This window comes from Acanthopagrus latus, chromosome 3 (assembly GCF_904848185.1).
Source record: "Acanthopagrus latus isolate v.2019 chromosome 3, fAcaLat1.1, whole genome shotgun sequence".
Lineage (NCBI taxonomy): Eukaryota > Metazoa > Chordata > Actinopteri > Spariformes > Sparidae > Acanthopagrus > Acanthopagrus latus.
In genome coordinates this window covers 9296095-9322007 of record NC_051041.1, presented here as the reverse complement: position 1 = coordinate 9322007, position 25913 = coordinate 9296095, and the positions used below count along the sequence as shown (strand labels likewise).

At 39.2% G+C, this 25913-nt stretch overlaps 3 protein-coding genes across 6 annotated transcripts in view; 1 reads left to right on the top strand and 2 right to left on the bottom strand.

Moving 5' to 3' along the window:
- ubap2l (ubiquitin associated protein 2-like) overlaps positions 1-1449 on the bottom strand; it is a 28918-nt gene extending 27469 nt beyond the window's left edge. Inside the window, exon 1 of the mRNA XM_037092535.1 lies at positions 1300-1449. The gene's annotated coding sequence lies outside the window, so the exon portion shown is untranslated. The remainder of the gene's footprint in view (positions 1-1299) is intronic.
- Positions 689-4214, top strand: LOC119016592 (protein C1orf43 homolog). Its single transcript, XM_037092549.1, has 7 exons — positions 689-1072; positions 1168-1269; positions 1390-1498; positions 1587-1640; positions 1934-2100; positions 2212-2270; positions 3324-4214. Exons 1-7 carry the CDS (start codon positions 1010-1012, stop codon positions 3529-3531), a joined length of 762 nt encoding a protein of 253 aa, XP_036948444.1. The 5' UTR covers positions 689-1009; the 3' UTR covers positions 3532-4214.
- A 170-nt stretch (positions 4215-4384) lies between these two features.
- Positions 4385-22317, bottom strand: tuft1b (tuftelin 1b). Of its 4 annotated transcripts, XM_037092542.1 has the most exons (14): positions 21280-21319; positions 21129-21193; positions 20703-20765; positions 9735-9812; positions 9538-9636; positions 9384-9458; positions 9192-9257; positions 8781-8870; positions 7948-8058; positions 6757-6980; positions 6303-6408; positions 5904-5987; positions 5587-5681; positions 4385-5455 (listed from the first exon to the last, which is right to left on the bottom strand). In XM_037092542.1, the coding sequence occupies exons 1-14, from the start codon at positions 21302-21304 to the stop codon at positions 5383-5385; spliced, it is 1254 nt and encodes a 417-aa protein (XP_036948437.1). In that variant the 5' UTR covers positions 21305-21319; the 3' UTR covers positions 4385-5382. The 4 variants fall into 4 exon arrangements, with proteins under 4 accessions (XP_036948437.1, XP_036948439.1, XP_036948438.1 ...); XM_037092544.1 differs by lacking the exons at positions 21129-21193; positions 21280-21319 and adding an exon at positions 22232-22317 and having other exon boundaries at positions 5313-5455; XM_037092543.1 differs by lacking the exons at positions 21129-21193; positions 21280-21319 and adding an exon at positions 20930-21028 and having other exon boundaries at positions 5313-5455.
- Between the last annotated feature and the right edge of the window lie 3596 nt (positions 22318-25913).

Genomic DNA, 25913 nt, shown 5'->3' with positions numbered 1-25913 from the left:
AGGAATTTTGGAGCTCCACAATGAATAATATATGTATTGTATTTTGCATATATGAATAATACATGCAAAATACATGAAGTGTAACTAGCACATGCAATATGTTATGTACATTCATTATCTTATAGTGATACAATATGTAAGACATACTGTACTTGTATAGTATAAATATATTTTGATGTAGTATGTATTACAAAATGCATCATAATATGGAATATAATTACTACTTGGTCTTACCACTATTATTTATATTGTATTAATAATACAAATGTGATATATAAACTCGTGCAAAGTGCAGTTATACTGTTGTTATGTTTATGTGTCAATGCACAACAGTTAGGTAAATTGAATATGAAAATTAATTAGGAAATATTATAATTAAAGGTGCACTATGTAGTTTCTGGGAGGACATTTTAATCAGAGGAGAAAGATATTTAGAAACTTAGATATAAGTTTGTCTAATTACCTCATTATGTTTTAAATATTACCTTTCTGAGTGTCTGAATTTACTCTACATGTTTCACCTTTGATGTTTGTATGTACTTTTGTACAAAATACACATTATATAGAATAAACACAGCACAATTCAAAGCGGACATTATTATGTCATCATTATTAACATGTTTTTATTTGCACAAAATATAAATTAAAGTATAGTTACACTGTTTGACCCTTACACGGTTATTACGGTAATTCGGAGCGTCGCAAAGCAGCTGTCACTGTCGCTGCTTCCTGCAAACGCGAGCCAAACTGCGTACTTCATGATGATGCTGACATGAAGAGTAGCATCAGTACAGTCGAGGTGTAATTCTTTGTTTTATGCGTAGAAACGTCCTTTCAGAGCTACCGAGTCACAAACAAAACCTCGTCTGTGCGGAATCAGCTACTCCTCAAAATGGAAAATCGACCGTTAGCTACCAAGCTAATGTAGCATCACAAGGTTTACATTTACTACTAGCTAGCTAGCTAACCGACCGGTGGATAAATAAATATATATACACTGACAGATAACATGGCTGAGTCATCGCCGTTATCGGGGGTTAATGTTGTTCTGGTTATGGCCTACGGGAGCTTGGTAAGTACGTTATAGTTCAGGTTGCTATATAGCGAGCCGGTTCGCAGATATGTGACATGCTTAAAGTGGTTTGTCACGCCTGGCTTTGTTTACAGGTGTTTGTGCTGCTGTTTATCTTCGTCAAAAGACAAATCATGCGTTTTGCAATGAGGTCCCGCCGAGGACCCCATGCACCGATCGGCCACAACGCACCAAAGGTAAGGCGGATCTGCTTTGAGCTTGTTTACCTGTTGTGATGTCGGTTTGCAACATGCAGCAGCTGCTGTTGCTGCGAGAGTTCACGTGTCTGTGTATTTCCCGCTGTCGTTAATTTGCAGGGCTTGAGGGAGGAGATTGACTCCAGGCTGTCCAAAGTCCAGGAGATCCGCTTCGAACCTCGTCTCCTGGAAGAAGAGGACGATAGACTGAAGCAGGGATCACAGATCAGTCAGTCACGTCATCTGCTCATCCTGTTGCCACTGTTGCCAATTCGATGTGAATGTCGTTGTGACGAAAACGTGTTTGTGTTTCAAAGGTTGCTACAACTACCTGTACAGAATGAAAGCTCTGGATGCCATCCGTGACTCAGGTGGGAGATCAGATGTAACGCTCAAACCTGGGTTCCCATCGTCACATATCACAAAACTGAATCCATCATTCTGACACAATACTTTCATCAACAGCTCTTCTAATAACTAATGAAAAAGCAGCAGTTCAGACACCTTTTGATGTTTTGATCTCTAAAATTATGTTTTTTTCTAATTGTATTTTATGCTCTGATTTTACCAAGTCATGTGTGATGCAGGCACCCAATTTCCCCTTGCAGAGTGGTTTCTACTTTTCTTGACCTTCACTTCTCGACCCCTCCTGTGTGGCTCTCAGGTATTCCCCTGCAGGAGATAAGCCGCAGTCCCAGCGCGTTCACTGGACGCAACTTCAGGAGCTGGCTGCTGGAGTTGCGCAACTCCCATTCTCTGATCAAGAGCAGCCGCAGTGCCCTCATTGACCGTTTGCTTGAAGGTTACGACAGCGCTCGCCATGGGACTGGGGTGCGTACACTTGTAGTTCAAGTACAAGTGTGTAAATGATGAGTGATGAAAATTAAATACAATATATGGAGTTTAGCAAATTACTGAACTGACTTTCACTTTTTATTTCAGGTGTTTGGAGAAGCAGAGTTTCTTGAATACCAGCAGGCTCTGAGTGAACTAGCTGATGTGTAAGTGCTACTCCACTGGCCCAGACTTGAATTGTCAGTCTGGTAACATTGTTCGAACAGGTCTTCACGTCTGCATTGCTCAAACTGACAGGGCGAGTTGCAGTGCAGGCCTATTCAACTACATTTTTTAGAAGGGCCAGACTTAACATTCGCTATGTCTGACCTGTAAAGCTCTTTAAATGTGTTAAAACAAAGCTTCTTCAACATTCTGGATTTAAACTTTTTTTTTATGAAATACGAGCAATATCTTCGGCGTCAATCAGTGGGCTAATTAGCAGACTAACAAAATTACAAAGGGCTGGAATGAGGTAGTTAAAGTGCTATATTTGGCCAACTAGTTTAAGAACTCTGGTGTAGTGCATTCTATAGTTGTAAAGACTACAAAATCAAGTGAGTTCATTTAACACAGCCAGTCTGCTTTAACGAGCATTAACCCCATATCACCGATCGACAATGTCAAAAAACATTGTTTGCTAAGAAACATGCAATATGCTGATAGCAATTGAATGTAGCTCCACTGGGACTGTTTTGTATGTAAAATCTTCATCCAGCACACCTACATTTATTATAAGCACAATGATGCATTATGTTGGTTAAATAAAGTGTAAAATAATGCAGTTATGTTTATAAAGAAACACAGGCATGCACTTATCTTGAGTGTTTCTTAACAACACTGTCATTACTACTACTACTCTTACTGCTGCTATTTAATTACTAACAACTGTTTGTATTATTACATGGATGTGTTAAAGATGTTATGTCTAAGATTGTATTCATACTCCCAAAATAAGGACAGCGTATCACATGATTGACCGCTAACTGATGCCAGGTGTATTCTGTTTATACATCCACAACTGTAGCTATTGTAAGCTTGTTAGCTCAGTTAGCTTTGCAGCTAGGTGTACTACTGGGGGAGTCAACACTGCAGGGAGAAAGAGGTTTTCAAGGCTGCACTAGCTGGTTTAACAGCCTTAATTCCTCAATTCGTCCATCTCACATAGTAAACCTTTTTGCATAGTAACCCCCCTTTTCTGTGCTTTGTTCCTCCTCCAGGGTGAAGGCCTATTCCAGCACCACCAGCCTGGACCAGCATCACCAGTCAGCAGCCAAGGACCTGACAGGCTCACCTGTCCGCTCCACTCCCTCCACCATCCAGGTCACCTACCTGCCCTCCACTGGCCAGCGCAGCAAAAGGCCCAAACACTTTCTGGAGCTTAAAAGTTTCAAAGACAACTACAACACACTGGAGAGCACCCTGTGAGGGACTTCTGCAACAGACCGTATGTGTGTGTGTGACAGTTTACTGTGAAACAAAACATTGTAACATACCAGAACTTTGTTTTTAAATTGAGCTTTAAAGTGCACCCACAGATTAAGTATGATTTTGGATGGCTGCTTCCTGGCCAGGTTTGTCTTCTAAGAGAGATCTTGATTTCAGTGAAACTTCAAGGTGAGATAAAGGTGAAAAAAAATAAGTATGTATGGGGAAACTTTATTTCTCTTTACAGGAAGTTCAGAAAGGGCAATGTCTACTGGTAGCATTTAAAATAATTATGTAGAAAAACAAATGTCTTGTTTTTTTAACATGTTAAAATTTTGCCATGACAAGATTTTTTTTCTGTCATTATGATTAAGTCCTTGTGCACATTGGAAACAAGGCTTTTATTCTTATTGTGGACCTAATGAGTGTGTTCAGAGGACAAACATGATTGTAGCCAATGTGGCAACGTTTTCACTGTAATTTTCTTTCGGTATAAACCAGCAAATGACCTGGATTTTATTTTTTCTCATGTCAAAATGTAAATATGATTAACTTTTGGTTGATTGTGTGTTTGTACAGATGTAAGATATTTATATTGAGGATGATAAGTTATTTAATATTGCTTGATTTGTATTTAAGTGAGGTTGTACACTTGTGGTTTGCAATAAAAGCCTTACAACCCACTCCTTCATATTCAGTGTTTAATCTCTCCACTAGATGGCAATACAAGGTAATGGTGTAACATGTAACAGCAGACCAGATTAAACTCAGCTCTGGACAAGAATAACAAGTAAATCAGATTAACTGGCCATTACATAATGGTCAGCAAAGCCTACAATGAATGGACATAGAGTGAACTTCACTTTTTTATTTATCTACAATGTTCACAGTAAATGTAACGGTTTATAAAAATGTTCAACCTAGATGGCAACAGAAAATTTTACAGAAAATGACATGTAGTCTACACAAACAATGCATAATTATGTAAATAAGTACATTAACCAAATAAATCAGTTAGCAGTTATTAAATATGCAACCTTTTAGTACAAACAGGATATGATAAGGATAGTGTGGCAGCACTTGGCAGCGCAGATCAGAATTGCTGATCAACTAGCATCAATATCTACAGGTAGCCTCTAACAGGTATTCTCCAGCAGAATGAAAAAAATAAGGTCAAAATTATAAAGGAAGGAGGAAGTTAAACATAAATCATATTTAAACATTAACAACTGCATGCCGGTCATTGGCGTTGAGGTGCAAAGCACTGAGGAATCTGACCCTGAACCCTGCTGCTGCGGACTGTGGATGAGGAAACTGACAAGCTGACAACACTAAACATCACGTGATTATTTGCACATTTGTCTGAATGTACTTTATGTGTAACAGACATTTCTAATCCTAACAAAGCAGTTCTGTTTAAAAGCTTATTTTGGATCCTGTGAGGGAAAGAAGTGGAATCGAAGCACAACACAGGGAACTTCACTGAGCTCTTCCTGAGAAAACCCTGAACAGATTTGTGTCTATGTACATTTAAAAGTTCAGTAAAAGTTTTGCATTGCAGAGCTCCATCCTGTTTCCTTTTTAAGGATTCCTCCTACCACTGGATCCTAACCTGAACTCCCCTGTGCCCCCTCTTTTAGGCTTTGATTTGACTGAGCCTGTTAAGGTATGCAGAAAAGCCTCAAAAGTTCATATGAGGTCCAAACACAAGACCAGTGTGCTTCATCACCATGAGGTCTGGTAAGCCAGCCTTTTCAAATCACTGCAGACCTACATTTTATATAAGGTTAGGTGGTTAAATATTATGTACACTGTAATCTAAACTTCTGGTTCCGGTGGTCAACATTCCATTTAGGACTTGATCTCAATGACTTTGATGAATGGGAGGGCCTTGTTGTTAGATGACGCTGGTGTGATGGTTTTACTGTACAGAGGGGGAAATAAAAGAATTCAAAGTGACTGTTATGAACTTGGACATTATACAACAGAGCGAGATGGAATTTGCATCTCATTGTGAATGAGAAAATGAGCAGAAAACAGAAAGTGATGGCTCACCTGTAAACCACCTCTGGCTTGTTCTCAGTGGGCGTCAGTGGTGGAGGTTCCTGGCCTGCCAGGAAGTACTCCATGTGGTCATGCATTTCTCTGTTCTGAAGACAGAAAGAGGGGGCAGACATGAGCTGTGTCCTCAGGTGTAAAGCTTTACGTTGATCAGAACGTTTGGTCTATTTATCTTGAGCACATAAAATAAAATAAAAATAATATACTATATAAAAATGTCCCAAGTGACATTCAGTTATCGCAATGATAAATCAAAGACCAAGTACGCGGATGAATTCAGAATCTAACTACAGTTACATAAGACTCCTGACCTCAGCTTCAAGGTAAGCAACCCTCTCCTCCAGGTCCCTGACGACTCGATCTCTCTCTTGGATGACAGTCCGGGAGTTCTGCAGCTGTGTTATTGACAAAACAAACAAACAAGCAAAGTGAGACGCTCATTTTTCCAACGGGAGCAGATGCAGCATCACTTATTCATGACAAATGAGTTTTATTTCACCGCACGTTTCCGCTTGGCTCCACGCCCTCATATCAATTACTCTTTGTGTGTCCGCCTCCTCAAAATCTAATTTCCCCATTAATGGCTTCCTGTGCATTTCTGGCCACCGGCGGGATGTTTATTTGTATTGTGTGTGTGTGTGTGTGTGTGTGTGTGTGTGTGTGTGTGTGTGTGTGTGTGTGTGTGTAAATGTGCTCCTGTGCATAAATACCTGTTCAATCATGTGACGGACTTTCCTCTGCTGACTCTTTAACATGTCATCAAGGTGATGAATCTTTTCCTTCAGAGTGGCCACCTCCTTCTGCAGCTCTGCACACCTGCAAACACACACACGTATGAAAACTGTACAACTACGACAAAACTGACAAACGAGAAATAATATGACATCAAGTTATTTCAACTAGAGGATGTCATTTTATTTGTATGATTTGTATTTTGCATCCTCAGAAGAAAGTTTAATAGAACATCAAACAAACAAATTCATATGTAGAGAACTATTCTCTCTTATTTGATGATATAAAAGAGGATAAGTTCACCTACACTCACCAGTTAAATAAATAAAAGTAAAAAAGAAAAATGAAAGGATACACAATTTTTTGTTCTTCCCAACTTCTACTTATTTTTGGGACTTTGACTTATTACTTCTTTTTTTTTTTTTATCTCACCTCTGCTCGTGCTCTCTTCCATCCTCCCTGCTGGCCTTAAGCTGCAGCAGCTCTGCCTCACCCGCTGCCATCTTGTCTTTGAGGTGGCCGCTCTCGATCTTCATGCTCTCCAGCAGCCTCTGCAGCTCCTCCACCTGCTGACCCCTCCCCTCCGACAGCTCCTCCGCCTTCTGCAGCAGCTCAGACTGCTCAACCAGACGAACGCTGTACTCTTTTGACTCGGCCTGTGAAGGAGGACAGGGTAAGAACTAAGTTAGAAGATACGGATACAAAATAATAGGCGCTGTACACACACACTGTTCTTTTCAGGTGATGGATGTGTCAGTCAAGTGCAACACGTCCAGACTGACCTGAGAAGATTTCATTAAGCAAACATAGGTGAAAACGCCTGTATGTGTCATGTATGTACTGATTTGTGTACTTGGACATGAGATCTCATCTAACTTATGTATTTCAATTCGCATTTTAACCTGGAGGTTTGGTTAAAATCTCTCTGATCCACTGCCTGCTTGTAATTCAAAAGTGACTTTTTTTTAACATTCCCGAGATTCCCAATCTCAGCAGTTAACTTGTTGGGAATATCTTTATAGTCAGTGTCATTAAATAATGACAAATCTACAACACTGAGAGACACATCTAATAAACAAAGTATCCATTAAACTGGGGATTTAAAGTTCCCTACACATGCATGGTTCACCGACATAAGTGTTTTCACTTGTGTTGCCTGAGTGGAGCTCTTTTTTTTTGCATGTTAGGACGGGACAATGTTCAACTTTCTTGTTAGCCAAGATCTTTATCTCAAATTCTTACTCGATGCAGTTCTAAACAGGTTTCTAGATGAAGTATATTCACACAGTAAAAGAGGTGAAAAAAGTCTACTCAAAGCAGTTTTTTTCTAGGCTTCTGCAGGAGGTCAGAAATGTTCAAGTTAGCAGCTGATTTTTGAGTGTGTTGTTGTTGTTGATTTACACTAAATCCCACAATGCAATGCCAAAAGGGGTGGCAAGAAGTCTGTGGCAGTGTCCCTACATGACCTGACAGATGCAGTGTGGAGCAAAGACCCGAGCAGTGGAGGATCGGCAGATGAGGGATGAAACTGACAGATAATGAGGGCGATTAGAGGAACAAGAGAGCAGCAGAGGCGTGAGTCATAGCTGCAGACAGGAAATCCAGTCATCGCGTGAGACAGACCTGCAGTCTCTTCATCTCCTCCTGATGCCTCTTCTCCATGTCCTTCAGCTGTGCGTACAGATGCTTGGTCACTTCCCTGAGCCTCACAGTCTCCTCCTGATTATCCACAACCTGAGAGAAACAGAACATGGTGTGCTTATTTACGCTTAACCTGGCAAACTACTTGAACCTGAGGGCAAGGCAGGAGTTAACATGTAAGAGAGGCTGCTGATGGGCTGTTAGGCTACATTGTTGTTTGCTCTAGCCTGAGGTTAGAAGAGCATTCAGCTGGACGTCTGTTTAATTGTGACAGAGACTGAGACAGTTTTGTATCTCAGGGCTCCCCTTTTGGTGAGCAAAACAATTTTCTCCTGACAAACAATGCACTTAAAATGTAGGACAACAGAAATTGACCCACACTTACCCACATGCCTAACATACAGGTCACTGGGAAAGGAAAGCCACTCCCTGCTCTGGAACTACTTCCTCGGTAGATAATGGAGTTGTGTTACAGGAGATGTTAAAATGCGCTGAGCCGAGAATAATGCATTGGAAACACAATACTCTGTGTGTGTGTGTGTTTGCACCATTAGTCAGAGTGTAAGTGAGCCCCTGTGCTGTGTGTGTGGTAAGCTTTATCATCAGCTTCAGAGAGCCTGGCACCAGGGCCAGACATTCTTTCTGCCTGTCATTTTAATACAAATTTGAAAGCATTCAAAGTAGTTTCAGCTGAAATTGGCTCCTGCCTTTCCCCATGGTTCATTCATATTCAACTGGTGAATTATCGGATCGTAACAGCCACAGCAGACACTCTTCTGAGGTTGTTAGAGAAGGTTCAGTTGTGATTATCTTACATGAGAGTCTGGCTCGATGAGAACGGCATTGCCATTGGTGGTAGCTGGTTGGCTGCTGGGCACGTTGACTTTGAAGCCATTGACTGGATACTGAGGAAGAGACAAGTGGCTGGTTAGTTGAGTCGGAGCTTTAGTTCTGCTTTCACTGTAAAAAATGTAGAAGAGAGGATGAGAGAAATCACTGCCCTGCAACAAAACGCAAGCAGTCTACAATTAGTTTTGTGGTTTGAATTGTTTGTTACTATTTAAACCACATAACTAATTGTAGGCATGCTACACCTGGAGAAAAGCAGCACACCCTCACATTAGAGAAGCTAAAACCAGATATGGACTTCCTAAATAGACTGAGCCTATTTATTTTATCTCTATACTGAGAAAAACATATTTTACTGTGATGCAGACGGTGGGTACCTTGTTGTTGTTACTGTGCTGCCTGGCTGCCATCTGCTCTCTCAGAGTCTTCAGGCAGTACCTCACCTATGAACAAAAACACACCTTATTCAACCCAGCCACATATGCTCTAATATTCTCCACTCGGCACTGACTCATGGTCCTAATACGGCTGAGGGAAATGTTGCTCAGTTCCGCCTGTCACAAACTCACCTCCTGAATCTGTGATACCTCGTCCGTCAGCATCCTGACGCTCTCTCCAGTCTGTGAACGAGCCTCAAGGAAAACCTGTTGTGGTAGGTAATACAAATGAGCTTTCAAATTCTTAAAATACTACACAACTACACAAACAAACAACTACACATACCTTAATGACTTCAACTTTTTCGTCTGTGGGAGTGATGAGTCCCAGTGTTTCTTCCTGCCCTTCTGGTTTCTGTGGCAGCACCACTGCTATGCTGCTCTCCTACATTCAGTCAACACAAAAAAAGTTGAGTAAAAGTCCTATCCTAGACTTTTTCTTTTCATTCAAAAACAAAACAGTGTTCCTCTTTGATTCTGTACCTTGTTGCTGTGCTTCTCCGATGTGCAGCCTGACTGATCCTGATCTTGTAGAGCGAGCCGAAGCCTCCTGCAAGGGTCCTGAAATGAAAGAGACAAGATGACTAAAAGGAACAGCGTGGATTATGAGAAAAAGAAAAAACAACCAATGAAGAGAAAGGAGGAGCTCAAAATGAAAGTCCGCAGTGAGAAAGAGGGAGGAGCAGTGAAGAAAGGGGTACTTTTAGCCATAAAACTTCCCCATACTGAAGTTCTTCCGTGGAAACCACGCAGTTAGACCATAATGCCTAGCAACCGTCACTGAGGAGACATTTCCACTGCAGAGTCTGGTGATTCTGACCACACACGCTCTACCACACTCCACTCAATGGAGAAAATGAAACCAGACCAGCGGGGGCCAAAAATACCAACAGTCAAAACATCCATAACTGCTGAGTCACTCCCAACTCAACTTTGTAGTTGCCCTAGCAACAAAAACAGATTGTGTGAGGACTGCCTCTCATACAACTTAAAACCAAACATTAACAGAAATAGAGTTCGGTCAAAACCAACACATTCAGATGGGCTTAAGCACAGCTTTTTTTCTGTGAAATGAACAGCACATTTTGATGAAAATGCAAGTCCGGCCCCTTGCTCTTCACTTTGCTTCAAATGTGGCTCTTAGGTGTGCGATATTCTATTCTGTGGGCAGGTGTCTGTGAAGGTGATGATGGAAGATATCCATCCGATATCCGTTTGTTGTTTAAGTGTTATCCAGTAGACTCACTCAGTAGCGTCACCAGCCTTAGTTTTAATATTGAGATTATATCTTCCAGATCCACCATGATGACTCATTCACGGCTGATCTTTTAGTCAGGTTGACCTTTAACTGTGCTCTTTGTTTGGATCCAGACTAGATTATGTGTTGATCACGAGCTGCGTTCAACAGGGCCTCTATTTTCCAGTCAGAGTTTATTTAGTTAATAACACATCCTCTTTTCCCGATAATATGGAGACTGCAGGGTTTCACTGGAAGTGCATGATGTTGTATGAAGATTACAGCTAATTAGTCAGAGTTTACATTCTAATCTAACTGTGCAGTGGTTAGCAATGTTTCTCACAGCAAGAAGGTCCTTCTTTTGAATCCCGGCCTGTGTGCTCTGGGTTTCCCTACAATCAAGTCATGTTTGGTCGTGGGAGGGGACAGAATACAAAACCTCAAGCAAAGGGAGGCTCTCTTGATTCAAGGACTGGATGTGTTGGAAAATCCTGGTCTCAATAAGGACATAAAGTTTACACGTTTTCTGTAAACGTAATGGTGGATGCATTTAAATGATTGCCCTTTAATGTATAAGCCCGGCCATTAAAAGCTTTTTAATTTCCTTCCATGTGTCTTGATATTTTCTTTTATATAGTGCCTTGATCACCTTTGGTATCAGATCATGTACATTATTTTAATTCTCCAGGCAGCTAATTAACGACACTGGCTTAGTGTGATATAACATGAATAATGTTTTTTCTCCTTAATGATTTATTTATTTGATTTGATTTGTAGAACTTTGTCAAGTACAACCGTTGTCCAAAGTAAAGACACACTTGCACCAACATTTCATAACCCTCCTTGCCAGCACCCAGCAAGTGGAGGTTTGCCTCCACAGAGAAAACAAAGCACTTTTGCCATTTAACAAATCAGGTGAAGGAAAAAAAATCCAGGTAAAGGTGAGTTATGTAACATGGTTGATTCTTATCTTACCGCCAAAATATCATGCTTTATCCTCTAAGCCTTTATGTGGTGTTAGGTGTTCGTGTGCAATGCTTACATGAATATGTCTTTGTATGTATAATGGCTTGTATGGAATTGTTCCTCCTCCCTACACTAAGGTAAAGACTGAACTGATATCATCAGTCATTATAAGGGGTGGGGCTATAAAAAATAAATTTAGATTGTGGTGCTGCTATTCTATCATCAGTCACCTTTATTAAACTTTAAGAGGGCGTCAGCCACAAAGTAAATTTGACAGCAATCAAACCAAAACCAAAGTGCACAAATGGCTCATTATTTAAAAGCACAAAGAATCTTGAACAAAATGTCCAGTGGATGTCTGGACTGTAATTATGTCAGCTTCTTTGTTGATTTTGTTGTCAGTCTTAAGCTGTGAATTGGAGGGAAACACTCAAACTATTATTATGATAACTTCTTTAAAAGTCTGAAGGGAAAATAAAACAAAAAAAATACCAGTTAGTCAGTTAGAAGACAGGCTAAACAGAGGCAAAAACCTTCTAAGTGATTATAATAATGTGTAGTAAGGCGTTTACAGCCAAGTCTCAGTAATGTCAGACTGAGGCTGGAACTTCTCATAAAATTGTGTTTTCCAGCACCAGCCTTTTATTTTCCGTCAGAGTGGTATTTTTACAAGTTACAGTTTTACAACACAGGCAGGTGATACTTTTTTTGCATGGCAGATAAAATACAAGAGAAACAGATGTTGCTGCCTTTTCGAGACAACATCAACTCACTTTTCATTCCACCTTACATAATAGTTTATACTGACGTACTTCAGGTGCTTCTTCCCTGGAAACATCAATTGTTTAAACGCCACAGTGATGCTGTTCATGTGCCACCTGTCCACTTTGAATAGAATCACTATACACACCTTTAATTGCTCCCTGTGAGAAAGACACCTGTTGTTACAGTGCAGGAATGATAAAAATGCACTGACACATCATTTGCATACCACAGTCTGTTGTTAGCTTTAAGTGTGAGATGATGCTGCAATAATGACTGTTTTTAGTGACACCGCACATGAATATGTAAACTGTAATTTACACCTCAGAAGAGTCAATAAAGTAATCAATAAAAACACAAGAGAGAGACTACGAGAATGAATCCCAGCTTGTTCCTTACAGATTTTGTTTCGCACTTGAAAGCAACAATGTAAAAACCCTAGGTTTATCAATTATATTTAGCTCATTTCAAAGCAAAATATATCCTTACACTTAATGAGACAGAACCATCAAACAAGAAACATTTCACTGAGATACTGGGCTGGTTTTAACCATCACATATTATTTCAAGGACTCTCAACAACTACTACTTACTACTTTGTGTTCACTCTTCCTTTACCTATCTAGTTTGAACTGGCATTTTTTCCAGTATAGGACTACCAGACAACAAACATCATTCATTCAACGTCATTAATTCAACCTTCAACCTTAATTCCACGTTAATTCTTTCCTTCGAAAATGCCCTTTTGTATCTGGCTTCCAAGTAACATTGTGACAGTACAGTCATCTGGACACATACTTAGTGCCCATTAGTCATCAGGTCACGTCAGTCACCTCACCGGACAGTGACGCTGAATGTTGCAGCTCTATGTGACAAATTTGGCACAATTACAACACCCAGTTAAAAATCCTTTGATGCCTGGTGCCTGAAGATCAAGTTGGATTTCAAAACGAGGTGACTGGTAACAATACTGTTTTCATTATTTCTGTTCAATACAAAAAAGAAAATGCATAACTTCTTCAGAATAAGAATGTGAAAGGGTCAGCAATTATTGAAATATCATTATCATGAAAGTAATCACATAGATTTTTAACAGTATGCACATGTGTGTGTATGCCACTGTGACACATAAAACTGACCTGCGTGTGAACACTTTACAGTTTTAGAGTGTGTGTGTATGAGCATGCCTACTATTAGTCATGTCGACACACTAACAGTTCAGTAATTAATGCCAAAGAATTTAAGAAGAAAGAAGGGCAACCCAGCATGTAAAATGTGGGTAACACGTTTAGTTCACGTAAGAAGCTAGTTCTTTTGAAGTCAAAGGATAAATGTTTTAGCTTGAATGACAAATCTCTGCATGTAATTGCAGGGTCTGAAAACCATCAAAGTGAAGGCAGCGACAGGCAAGCCAACAATTCCCTCTGAGAAGGAGGGAGCGACAGCTTGAGGGCTTCTCAAGAGACACACAGCAGTTCACGGGACAGACACACCCTGGGTGTAGCTTTCTGAGGAAACACAATGTTCTGCACTTCACCACACGCTATTCTTCTGTTTGTCTTTGGAAGCCCCTGAATCAACACGTGGCTGACACTCATCCAACACATAAGCACAATTGTAGAAGAAGGGTACAGATAATAATCTTGGCTTTTTCATCATATTAAGATGATTACACATAAGTATCTGCAATTAAGTTTTTTTACAGTTGCCAAGTTCCATCTTTTTGATCTGTTCTACTTTTGATGGCTATTACTTTGAAGGCTTTGGTGAGTTTCATCCTTCCCTGGGAAAAATCCCATATTCCTTCATTGCATGTCAAAACAAAAGAAAAATGGGAAACTGCAGACTATAATGATGACCTTATTGGTTTGTCTGCAGGTTCAATGCTGAATGCTGAAGCAGTCTCTTATAATTAATATAAATCATTTCACCAAATTTCAGAAGAATAATATCAATAACTGTAATAATAATTTCCTTTTTTGGGCACACTCAAGGATGACATACAAGACAACAAGAAGTTTAAAAAAACAAACAGCACTGAATGTATCAAACATCAAGGAAACAGTATAAAATACAAGCTAATTCAATGACTATGTATGTATGCCAGTTTGAAAAGGTGTATTTTAAGGTGGGACTTGAAGGTAGAGAGACAAAGTTAATGTTGCAAGATTTGGATCTTGTAAGTAAGACATGGGGCAGAGCGGCTAAAAACTCTAAACCTCAAGCTTGACAAGCGTGCAGATGGTTTAGTAGTAGTCAGTTCCCTGTAATACCTGTCAAAGTTACAGATTACCTCAAATTTTAAGTTGTTAAAACTTTTAACCTTGTTGAACTTGAATTTAATAGTCTACTTGGTGATTATACTTTAAATATGAAGTAAAGAAAGATACAGAGGAGGTCGGTTATGAGGGCCCTTAAAAAGAATCCTTCATTGATCGTGTTGCAGCTGACAGATATTGAGGTAAACTACACAGCACCATAAAATCTGTTCCAACCAATTATAATAGTTAAAAAAGACCTCAACCTCACCTCAACTTAAAAACATATTAGTTCTCTGCTGCACAAACATGCGCAAACTTGTACTTAAACTGTAGTCATAATGTTATGAGCCATTTTATCTGATCATGCATCTACTTTGCAATAACTAACTATCTCCAGTGTTGATGCAAAGAGAGAGAAATGCCTTCATGCTACTCCACTAGGCTTGTTTGTGCAGCTCAGGGGACGCTTTCAATGTCAATCACCATAGAGGAGGATTAACCTTAAAACCACTTTGAAAACACAGAGAAAATAAAGGCTGCACGGTTAAGTGATATTCATCTCTCTTACATATCGTATTCATGTATAAACTCATTTCACAATTCAGTCAATCTCCAGGTTAAACAGAACTAATTAAAATGGCTTCTTAGATATTATTGATACCAAGCACTGTTCAGCTATTGTACCATTAAAGCTGATTGATTATCCCTCTGAGGTATAAATCTATGTTAATCAGATCCTTGTGAGTTTGATTGGATCAAAAGACAAACATGTGGTTAAATACTGTTGTGTCTTGCATCACACGGTGCTGAAATATTTCTACCAGGAAAACTTTGCAACATCAAATAAATTCATTACAAGAATTCATCACTTGTATTTGTTCACATATAGGTGCTGCAATTAGTTAAGATATAATATTAGTTAAAAACAAGCAGCCAGAAACCACTATTATCAACTTTTTACATTTAAGTACATGTAAGATAGTCAAAATACACTTCTAGTTTCAATACTGTTCTCACACCTAATAAAAGCATGTCTAAATGATATCAAATTGGGTTTGACATTGACCAGTCTGAGACTATACAGAAAGGGAAAAATACAGCAGGAACCTATTCAGTATCTTTTTGTCAGAGCTCAGGCCTTTAGGCATAGCAGCGAACCCTGAGAAAGAGACAGTTTTCTATCCCGTTTCTGTTACATCAAATAATGAAACACAAAATGAAGCACTGCTTCTTCCCACAGTTTTACTCCTCTGTAATTCCTACTTAATGGTCTTAGCATGAGAATCCTCCTCCTGTAATGAAACTGTCATAATTTGATAATTTATTGAGTTGATATAGATTATTTCTTATCTTTGGCTATGAATCAATGACAAAAACAACATAATTAATGAAATCATCACCAACTGTGATAGAAAGAAGGGGTGGGTCTTCAGGAAACTTGTAGAACGGGGCTTTGGTATAGTCTGAACATGTTTTCAAAAAAACAAGCCGCAACAGGGGAGTCAAGGAGATTATATGCCATTATCTCCAAAAGCACGGCAGTCAGAGAATGAAATCACCACAGATTAGATCATCTGTCCGACATGACTTTACTGATTTGGAGATGACATCATTGCTTCACCTCCGTGTCTGGGCTACAGGAGCACTCTCATCCAGTCAGTGACCACCCACAATCAATACAGGTCCATCCAATCCCAGTCATCAAGCTACAAACTCCTCCATGACTGTTGTTTGCAGCAGTACAGGCTGACTGATAACAACAAGAAATAAAGGATCAACCAGACACAACTATAAATCTACGCAATGAAAAGATTCTACAAGCTGAGAAAGGAGAATATTTGTGTATGCTTGTAGATAGCAGGTGTATGCATAATCACCAGTATCTAAATTCACGCTCCAGATGTGAACAGAGGTCACAGCTAAGTGTCAATCCACTGATCTCTGAGCACAGTCAAAACATAAAGTACTTTTTACTGCCAAGCAACACAACCTAACACATTATGAATGATAAGAAAAGTCATAAAACACTCAAAGCCAACAAAGTAACTAGTACACATCAGCAAATCCTGCCCAACACGTCACGTGTTAATAATAAACTCTACCCATTGATTCATTCCAACAGTATGTGTCACCAATACAAATCTGAATAAGCTTTCCCATTGCATAAGAAGAAACTGACAAATGGGAGGTGACTCTAAAAAGCTGCTTCTTGTTCAACAAACACAGTGGCAATGTTTGCATTCAGGTGGTCGAAATCACATATAATGAAGATGACGTCACCAAAAGATGTTTCAGTGGCTTGGCTGCTGTATAAATCAAGCTTAAGTTGAATAATGTCTGTTTTTACTGTCTGATATTAAAGGCACTTTAGGTATCAAAAGTAATTTTAAAAGTAAAAGTCCATAATACATATTTTACATGCATGTATTAATTGTTACTGTATACGATACTACAAATTATTGATCTGATCTGCACTGAGGCAGCATGTAATCTGCAAAGTAACTTAGTAACTAAAGTTGTCAAATAAGTGTGAGTAAAAAGCACAATATGTCTCCAAAATGTAGTGGAGTGGAACTATCAAGTTCAAGAAAAGGGAAACACTCATGTAAAAGTACCTCAAAATTGTACTTATGTGCAGTACTTGAAGAAATATACTTATCACTGTACTTTGTATATAACATTATCAGGTATCTGTGTTTGGACTTCTTTAATCTGGGAAACTAACCCTTTCTCTTAAGTATGACAGGTCCACTGCGAAGACGCAACCAAATAAATTACATAATCAAACACTTTCCTGTTATACATAAAGCAGACTACACTACAACCACAAGTTCCACCATGCTATTCGCACCACATGAACCCAAATGCAAACAATTTAGTTGATCTCAGGTAGGATCCATCTTATATCTACCTGAGCAGGCGAAGCAGTCCGGGTCTCTTTCAGATAATGATCAGGCAGCTGTGATCCAGTCTGTCTGTGTCTGTGTGACTAAGTGCCTGGGAAGCCACGGCTGTCTTGCCTTACATGGCTGGGTGAGGCTCCACCAGATGCCCAACCCTTTTTCCTCCAGACTGTTCTCCAGTCAGAGAGCTACAGTGCCAGTCCAAGGAGGCATGACGTTGTTCGCCTCCCCCTGCAGGACCGCAGTGCCAAATTCACAACGGAAAGAACTAAAAGGGAATATTTCTCTGATTGGATTATGTGAAGTCGTCAAAACATATGTCTGATGGTAAATTTTAACATGGTGACATTTCAAAAACCACATATTATCTACAGATTTTATGGCCATTTTTATCACATTTTTCACAAAATGGGCAACAGCCCACAGGTCTGAAACCAGGCAATTGTCTTGATCAGTCTTTATCATTCAGAGTTAATAAATTGCTAAGTTAACCCTTAAGACTTAGGTGTACCCTGCACTAGCATTTAACTTACTTAGGACAATAAGTGACCAATAGATAAAACAGTGGAATGAAGAAGCCTTCATTTATCAACCACATGGTGACACTGGTAGGTAACAGCTCTCTGAGGAATGTGTGGTCTGAGTTATGTAAGAGAGATTAATGAAGTGTCTTTATATAACAGCCACTGGCACAGCGAGTGTGTGCATTGTAAACAAAACTGTGCAAACAAAAGTCAAATGGCACACTCCAAATAAGTTCATGTTTGTGTGTCTCCATGTGTCTCAAACTATTGGAAAGTTTAAACTTTACACGTTAAACTTACATCACTAAAAACATCTTAGACCAAATGCTTTTTCCAACACATAATCAAAAACTGTTTAACAAGGCTGAAACTGATATTTATTTTTCATTCTAACTCAATCAGTAGTTTTTTTTCTAAATGCTCTTCAGACCTGCAGACACTAGGCAAATTATTTTTTCTATTTGACATTTTATAGTCCAAATGATGAATTGATTAATAAAGAAAGTAATCACCAGATTAACTGAGAATGGATATCATTGATTATGGATATTTAACAATTATATCAAACCAATGACAGAAAATAATTGTGACATTTGAGCTGTTGGAAACACTTAATGTCTGACATTTTAAGAATGAATGTCTTAAAGGTTTATTTGATTGTCTAAATGGTTGTTGATACAATACAATAAATTCCAGTTTGTGCAGGTATGTACTCAGCACCCTGTGATGTGTATAGCTATTTGTATATAGTTGCGTATCCTTTAGTGGGTGTGTGAGCAGTGTAAACATGCCATTTAACAATGTCAGTGTCACACACAAAAGACTGTCAGTTAACTCTCTCTTATGTTGCCGTGTAAGTACACGGCAGAGTTGACAATGAAAACACACAACAATCCAACCATGCTATCTTAATAATATCTTTGCCTGCACTAGGCTTGCTCTTGTCAGCATTTTCTCACGCCATGACTGAAAACACATTAACGTAAAGGTCATCTGTCAAGAAAAAAACCCTTCAGCTCCTAAATGTGCTTAGGTTGGATAAGTAGGTTTCCAAGCGGAAAGTATATTGGTTTGCAGAATAGAATGGAAACAGGTCAAAGCTCATGTTTACGGTGAGATAACAAGACTGAAAAAAAAAAATCTGCGACAAAAAATGGCCATTAACTCCTCTGATCATTACTTTTCTTCTTTTGCTTTATGGTAGTTACAGCCAATCAAAGCTCAGGCTGCCAAAAATTCATTGGAAATTTGTGCATTTGTCTCGGCATGACTATGTGCGTCTCCTCTTCCTGCCAGTTAAATCGTATAAACAATCGATCTGTTCATTCATGCCACCATCCTGCCTTACAAGCAATTAAACTCAATAATTCAGGCCTATGAATTACGTTCATCTTGATAAGAAGTTGTGTAATGTTTATCCTTTAATCTGCATAGGTCTTATCCCTTTGGTAAATAGCCATTATACTTTGGGATCTACAAGAGCGTGTGTAATGACAAAACTGCGCAGCAAACCGTGAAAAGGCAAGTTTTGCACAAGTGGATCATGTTACAGATTCAGATACAAAAAAAAAAAAGATTTGTCTGCCAATGCAAATAGGAAACATGTATTTAACTATCAAACCATCAAGGCTTGGCACTTTCTTTGGAATAGCTGGAGCATGGAATAGAACTCATTCCCAAATGTCAGGCCAACTGAAGCCTTAATGAAGCCTTAACAAAAGATTAATTTCAAGACGCTCGAGAATGTTACCAAATTTTACAGTTGCTCCTGAAAAATAAATAGTATGTATGGCTCAGACTTCACTTGGTTCAATGTACGGATGTGTTCCTTTAACAATTCACTGTGTGCTGTGAAAGAGCAACAACTGCAGTCCGCTGGCCTTTCTTCACTGTGTATACACGTTAAACATGCTCTGATATGGAGGCAAAAAGAAGGTTAAAGTTCCAGTGAGAGCGCCATTTAACAGTGACTCACTGACAATGAAGTTAGAGATAAATGCACTTTAAGTGATGTTCAACTTCTGCAACAACAAGAAGTTTTATCCAGTGTGATGATTTTGTATGTATAGCTACTTTGGCATTACTTTTAAATCAAAGTCAGCTTGATTTAAATTCACCCCTGCATTTCTTTCAAGATGTTACAAAACTAAATGAAGTTACAGGGCACAATTAATAACATGAAACTGACTCTGGCCAAAGGCGGCTCTCAGCTTCATGATGTAAAAAATAAAGTTTGCCATGATCATCAGTGTACTTTGGGATGGACACACAGGCACACTCACACACACATGTCACATGACCCTGTCAGACCTCACATGTTGCACTAAACTGTGATATGGAAGAGAAGGGTGAACATGGGAAGAAGAAACACACGTGTGATGAATAAGGCGACTCAAAAAGCTCCTTTTGATTTCATGGGTGTACAACGTTTTAGTGTGTTTTTTGAAAAGTGAATTTCTGTTTGTCATGTCACATCAAACTCACTTACAATGTTTCATGTAGGATATAGACCACACACAGACCTATTTATTGGGAAAAGAGCAAGTCAGATCTGTAGAATAGCCTATTACAGTCAAAACTGTTTAAGCAAAATAATTAGCTTAAATTATGTTTAACGTTAAAGCATTTCACCTGTGATTAAGTCCAGCGGTACCACGGGACACATTAAGTGAGATGGAGTCACTATAATCGTGTTATTGAATGCCAAAGATAAATTACAGTCGTATCTAACCTAACTGGGGGTCGGTCTTTGTTCTCTTTGGTTGAAAACATTTAAGCTAGTTTCTCTCATCACTCACGTTAGCCTTGTTGTCCTCTCCAGTCCCAACGGTCCGCCGCCTCGCGCCGCCGCCGCCGCTCATCTTCTCAGACCGGAAAATGAAGGCAGGACATGAAAAAAAGGCAGAAATTAAATAAAAATGTCCTCACTTTTTCCTTTCTTTCGGTCTGTGTTTTAAAACTTCACATGTCCTCCACACTCCTCACGCACAGCTGTTAGACACTTAAAACAAAAGCGCAGAGACACCTGGTCCGTCCCGCTCCCTCCCTGCGTCTCTGTTGTGTGGCCAGGTACTAAAAATGAACCCTGCAGGTCTTCAGCACGTCTCATTTCAATGGAATGTACTGAATCATAAATCAGGACGCAGCAAGCACAACTCACGGTGGACAATTTGTGTTATTGTACATAAAGTGGGCTACAGAAGAACTGACCTTTAGATACTTACTAAAAAATATTTTCCTTTTGCTCGGTTGTCTTTTCGTTTTTCTTCTTGAATCTGTTCTGACATGTCTGACAGACATAAATCTCCTGTTATATACACTTTTGTACATAAATATTCTTATCTACAGTGGCTGAATGTAACCGATTACATTTACCTGAACTGTACTTAAATTGTAACATCACCAATTTTACACATTATATTACACATACTGTTCATTTGATGTATATACTATAAGTCATCAGACTGGCCAAATATCGGATCTAATGCTGTCAAAATCATGCTTTAAAATATGATTGCAGATAAATTCATAAAAAACTTTGGCTCTTTAGTAACTAGTAACTAAAGTTATTAGAATAAATGTAGTGAGTAAAAATTACAATATTTGCCTCAAAACCAACAATTTTACACATTCAAGTGTGTTTGTATGTCATGTCAAGTGTAACACTGTGGGGGGAAGCAGTATAAAGCCTTGTGTGGCTCCAGAGGAAGCTGCTTGTAATCTGAGAAATTGCCTCTAGTGATGTCACTTAGTGGCCACACTGCATTGTGGGTAATGTAGGCAACAGACTCTTAAAAGCAGGTCACTGATCCAAGGGTCCCTGTCCACATAGTATTAAACATAATATCTTTACTTTTACTCAAGTATGACTTCTTTTGGGTACTTTTAAAAACAATCTATTATATATCATATTATAAACTATTATCGTCAATGCACACACCGGACCAGGTTAAGGTACTTTATAGCATAAACCATGACTTACTTTTACATTTTACTTACTGTCTTGCTGTATTTATACCTAGTTCTTATCTACCTCTGTTATCTTATTGTGCTCATAAAAGTTAAATTTCATCTATAAGATTAATTAAATCTTATCTTATACTGTCTGATATGATTGTAGTAGTGTTGTTGTTGAATGATTTAATCTGGACAGTTCGTAATAAAAACGAACAATAAAATGGTTTAGCATATAAAGAACCAGACTGGTCATTTATAGCCTATTGAATCCTAAAATGCATTATTGCAGAAAAAATTGAAAGTTAAGATTTGGTACTAGTGATGATATTGATGTAATGATTTACTCAAGTGTAAATAAACCTTGACTTACCTCAGTGAAGTTGATGACGCCTCCATCTGGCAGACATTTGGTCTGAGCGCTGCTGAACCACAGCATTTTGTCCTCAGTCACCTGCCTGAGCTTCTTCCAGATCGAACCCATGTGCTGACTCTCCTCATCTGTCTTGTTTCAAGAAATTCTATTCAGGCTCTCCCCCATTTACGAGTGATGTCTTTGTAACAGTGTAGCACCATGCAGGCACCTCCAGCACCTGAGATCGGCCTCCCGCGCACTGCAGCTAAATCTGTGTCACGCCTGCAAAGAGGATATAGTCCTGTTTGATAACAGTCCTGTCACATGTCAGGTGGATCTGCTGCCACTTGGCTGAACTCATTTACCTTCGGTGGCTTGAAACTTTGTTTTGACATGAAGTCTGGGATGTCATCCCAGAGAAAGTGTCCTACTTTCAGCATTTGACAGTGTTGCTGTGACAGAGGGAGAACATTGTGATCTTCGTTGAATAATGGATCAGATCAGACAGAAATCAGTGGGGCACTAAACAGATTTGGTAGATGAAAGAAATTGTATTTTCATTATGCTTGATCCATTTTCCCTATCAGATTTTTCTTAAAGGATAATGTCATCATCTATGTTGTCCTATGTTGATGGACTGAGCAGATAATGAGTTTTGCATGTTTTACAGAAAAACAGCATTCCATTAAACAACTGAAGTAAATGGGGACTTGTTTTAAAATGTGAAAAAAACTATCCCAAAAATGCAAGCCCCAGGACCAAAACATGTTTTTAAAAGTTGTTATTTTCACAATTTTTAAAGACAAGTGTTAATGTAGCCCCTAAGCTAAAAGTATTAGCATGCACCCGATCTGAAGTGGGTGCACAAGGGTCGAGGGTCTCAATATTTTTCTTTCTCTGGGCTTCCGGAGATGTGGATTTTGCAGGACAAGCTGTGTGGATCCTTTTCATATGTAATTTTGTTTGGTTTTAATGTAAAACAAGTCCCCACCTACTTTAGTTTTTTAGGTGAATGCTGCAATTTTTTTTTCTTTTGCTGAGAGGCTCCATAAATGTTTTGTGGACTACAAAACATCATCCTACTTTCCATCCACACGGCAGCGAACATACAATGACTGAATTTTCATTTTTGGTTAAACTTGTCCTTTAAAGAAACTGCCTATGGTGCGGGATTAACTAACCTCAGATGTGTCAAGTGTTTTTCCTGTTGTTACTTGTTTTACAGTTTCAGGCAGGTGTGCAGTAAATAGAAAGGCAAATTTCTTGGCCACAAACCTGATCCACACATATAAGCATAAGCACATGTAAAACCATATAAGCCCTCTGCATTATTTCACAAGTGTTCTTCCTGTGCTTGACAACATGTAATCATGGTTTCAGACATAACTTACTTCATTTTAAGAGCTGTTTGTTCCGTGACACCCCAATGAAAGTACACGTTTGCTGATATACAATAACCCGGGGTAAATATAGCACATCTGCTTTGGGTGAGGGTAAACAGGCCGCTGGTATGAATGACTTAGATTCAAAAGGCAGCTTATTATAAAAAGCCCAGCCCAAAGTAAACATGCACTGGTTTCCTAAATGAATGGTTCAGCCTTTGTTACGTCGGTAACCACCGTTGTGTCCCGTACAATGTGAAGTGTGGTTGTTTTCTTTTTCAGGCCGGATTTGTCAGTTGAGAGAGTTGAGTGTCATAAAGTTGTCATGCAAAACATGTCTGCTTAAGATTTCAAATGGTGGAATCATCTATTTTGATCAGTGCTGCTGTACAGTAACGTGACACCACTGTCAGTAGTTCACAACCAGCAGCTTGAACAATGCTGATGATCCCCCACGTTGCACAAGCCACCGCTCACTTTCTCACGCATCATAGATCTATTTCTTAGGCCACCAATGCTTCGAGTGGGACAAATTATATGATGTCCCCAGACGCGCTCCATGATTCATTTGCCCGCGCTAAGCTACAAATGTGGCTCTAATTAGGATACATGGTGGTCATGTCAGCCAGTGTTTTTTTTTTTAAAAGGGAAAGAGAGCAGAGGGATTCCTGGTAAGAGGAGAGGGTGATCTAAGGAGAAAGACAGAGGAGGCTGGAGGGGGGGTGGAGTCATGATTACAGCTTGATGTCTTCAGTAATTACAGTAAACCAAATAAGGATTACAGACTCAATGTCTCTGAGGAGGGAACTCGGCCAGAGCTGTAAGAAGACGCTGCTGTTAAGTCTGATTTGTTCCTCTCTGTCGGTTTGTTTCGTGCGTCCTGCTCGTTACCTTTCCAGATTTGCATATTGTAACATACCTCAATTTCTTGCTGCCAACTGATGTCATGAGCCGCCAAAAAACTGTGAGGATTGTTCTGAGATTAAAAAACAACAACAAAAAGATTCAGTTTTACTTAAACATAGCGAAGTTTCACATTTGGCACAGTTGCAGTTGTTTAATTCATCTTCATACCGAACTGATTATTACCAGTGTTAAAAAGGAAGAGCTGTGAAAACCTCCAAACAGCAGGACAGCTGCAGGCATTGATCTTGTATTCTCTGTATCTCTGTAAAGGTGAGAACTTGCCTCAGGTTTCTAGATATTTTAAACAGGTTTGTTTTTGTTTTTTTTACTGGTTTGTCTCTTGTAAATGTAAAGTGTATGTCTGCTGGGCCGCTTTTGAAAACCAGTATCCAGATGCAACATTTGTAGAGATGTTGCTATTACCGCTGTACACGTGAAAAATCTTCACCATCACTTCTCCAACACTGTTCATGTATTTGGCAACAACAACAACAACAAAAACTTGAGGACTACTACTGCATATGTGACATAAATAGTTTAAAGCCTTCTGTGGCCTCAGAGGAAGCTGTATGTCATGTCAAGTTATGTCACTCAGTGTCTTGATTGCATTGTGGGTAATGTAGGCACCAGGCTTTGCAAAGGAAAAGGGTGTGTGAAATAGATCTCGGGTTCTGCTGTATTTTTAAACTGTCTGTAATGAGAACAACAGTGTTTTAGGAGCGCAACACCAGACCAGTGGGCTGCTTTTAAAAACCTGTTGCCTACATTACCCACAATGCAGCTGAGCCACTGAGTGCCATCACTGGAGGTGAGACTTTTCTTGCATATGCAGTAGTACTCCTCAAGATTGTGTATTATATGCATCATATTCATCATAAGATCATCACACACTCTTTGTGTTGCTGTCCTGTGAGAGTCATGTAGCTCTACAAAGTATAATGAGTTTTTCAGATTTTGGTAATGGCGGTTTGAGGGCTTTAAATTGATTATTTGGTTTAAGAAGTAAGAACATCTTCTTAACTCTCATAGGAAGAATTTCATCCTTCTGTTTATCGGAACATTTCTTGGAGATACACAGTTTCCAAAGGTTAGTGTGTGAGAGATTGCAGTCTGAAAAGTAAGAAACGAAAGCCATGAGACATATGTAGTTAAGTTAAAAAGTACTATATTTGCCTCTAATACGTATTGGAGTTAAAGTGTAAAGTACCAAAATGAAAATACTAAATACCCTGAATTTGTACTCAAATACAAGTAGTTAGTAAATAGTTAAGTTCCACCACTGGTATCCATTACACCCTCCAGCACCTGGAACAAGAAAAGCAAGGAAAAGAGCCAAAGCCTTTTGTTCCCTCAGAAGCTCCTTCTGTAAGATTATCCAGCTACCGACTGATTCCACTGATCACAGATTAACA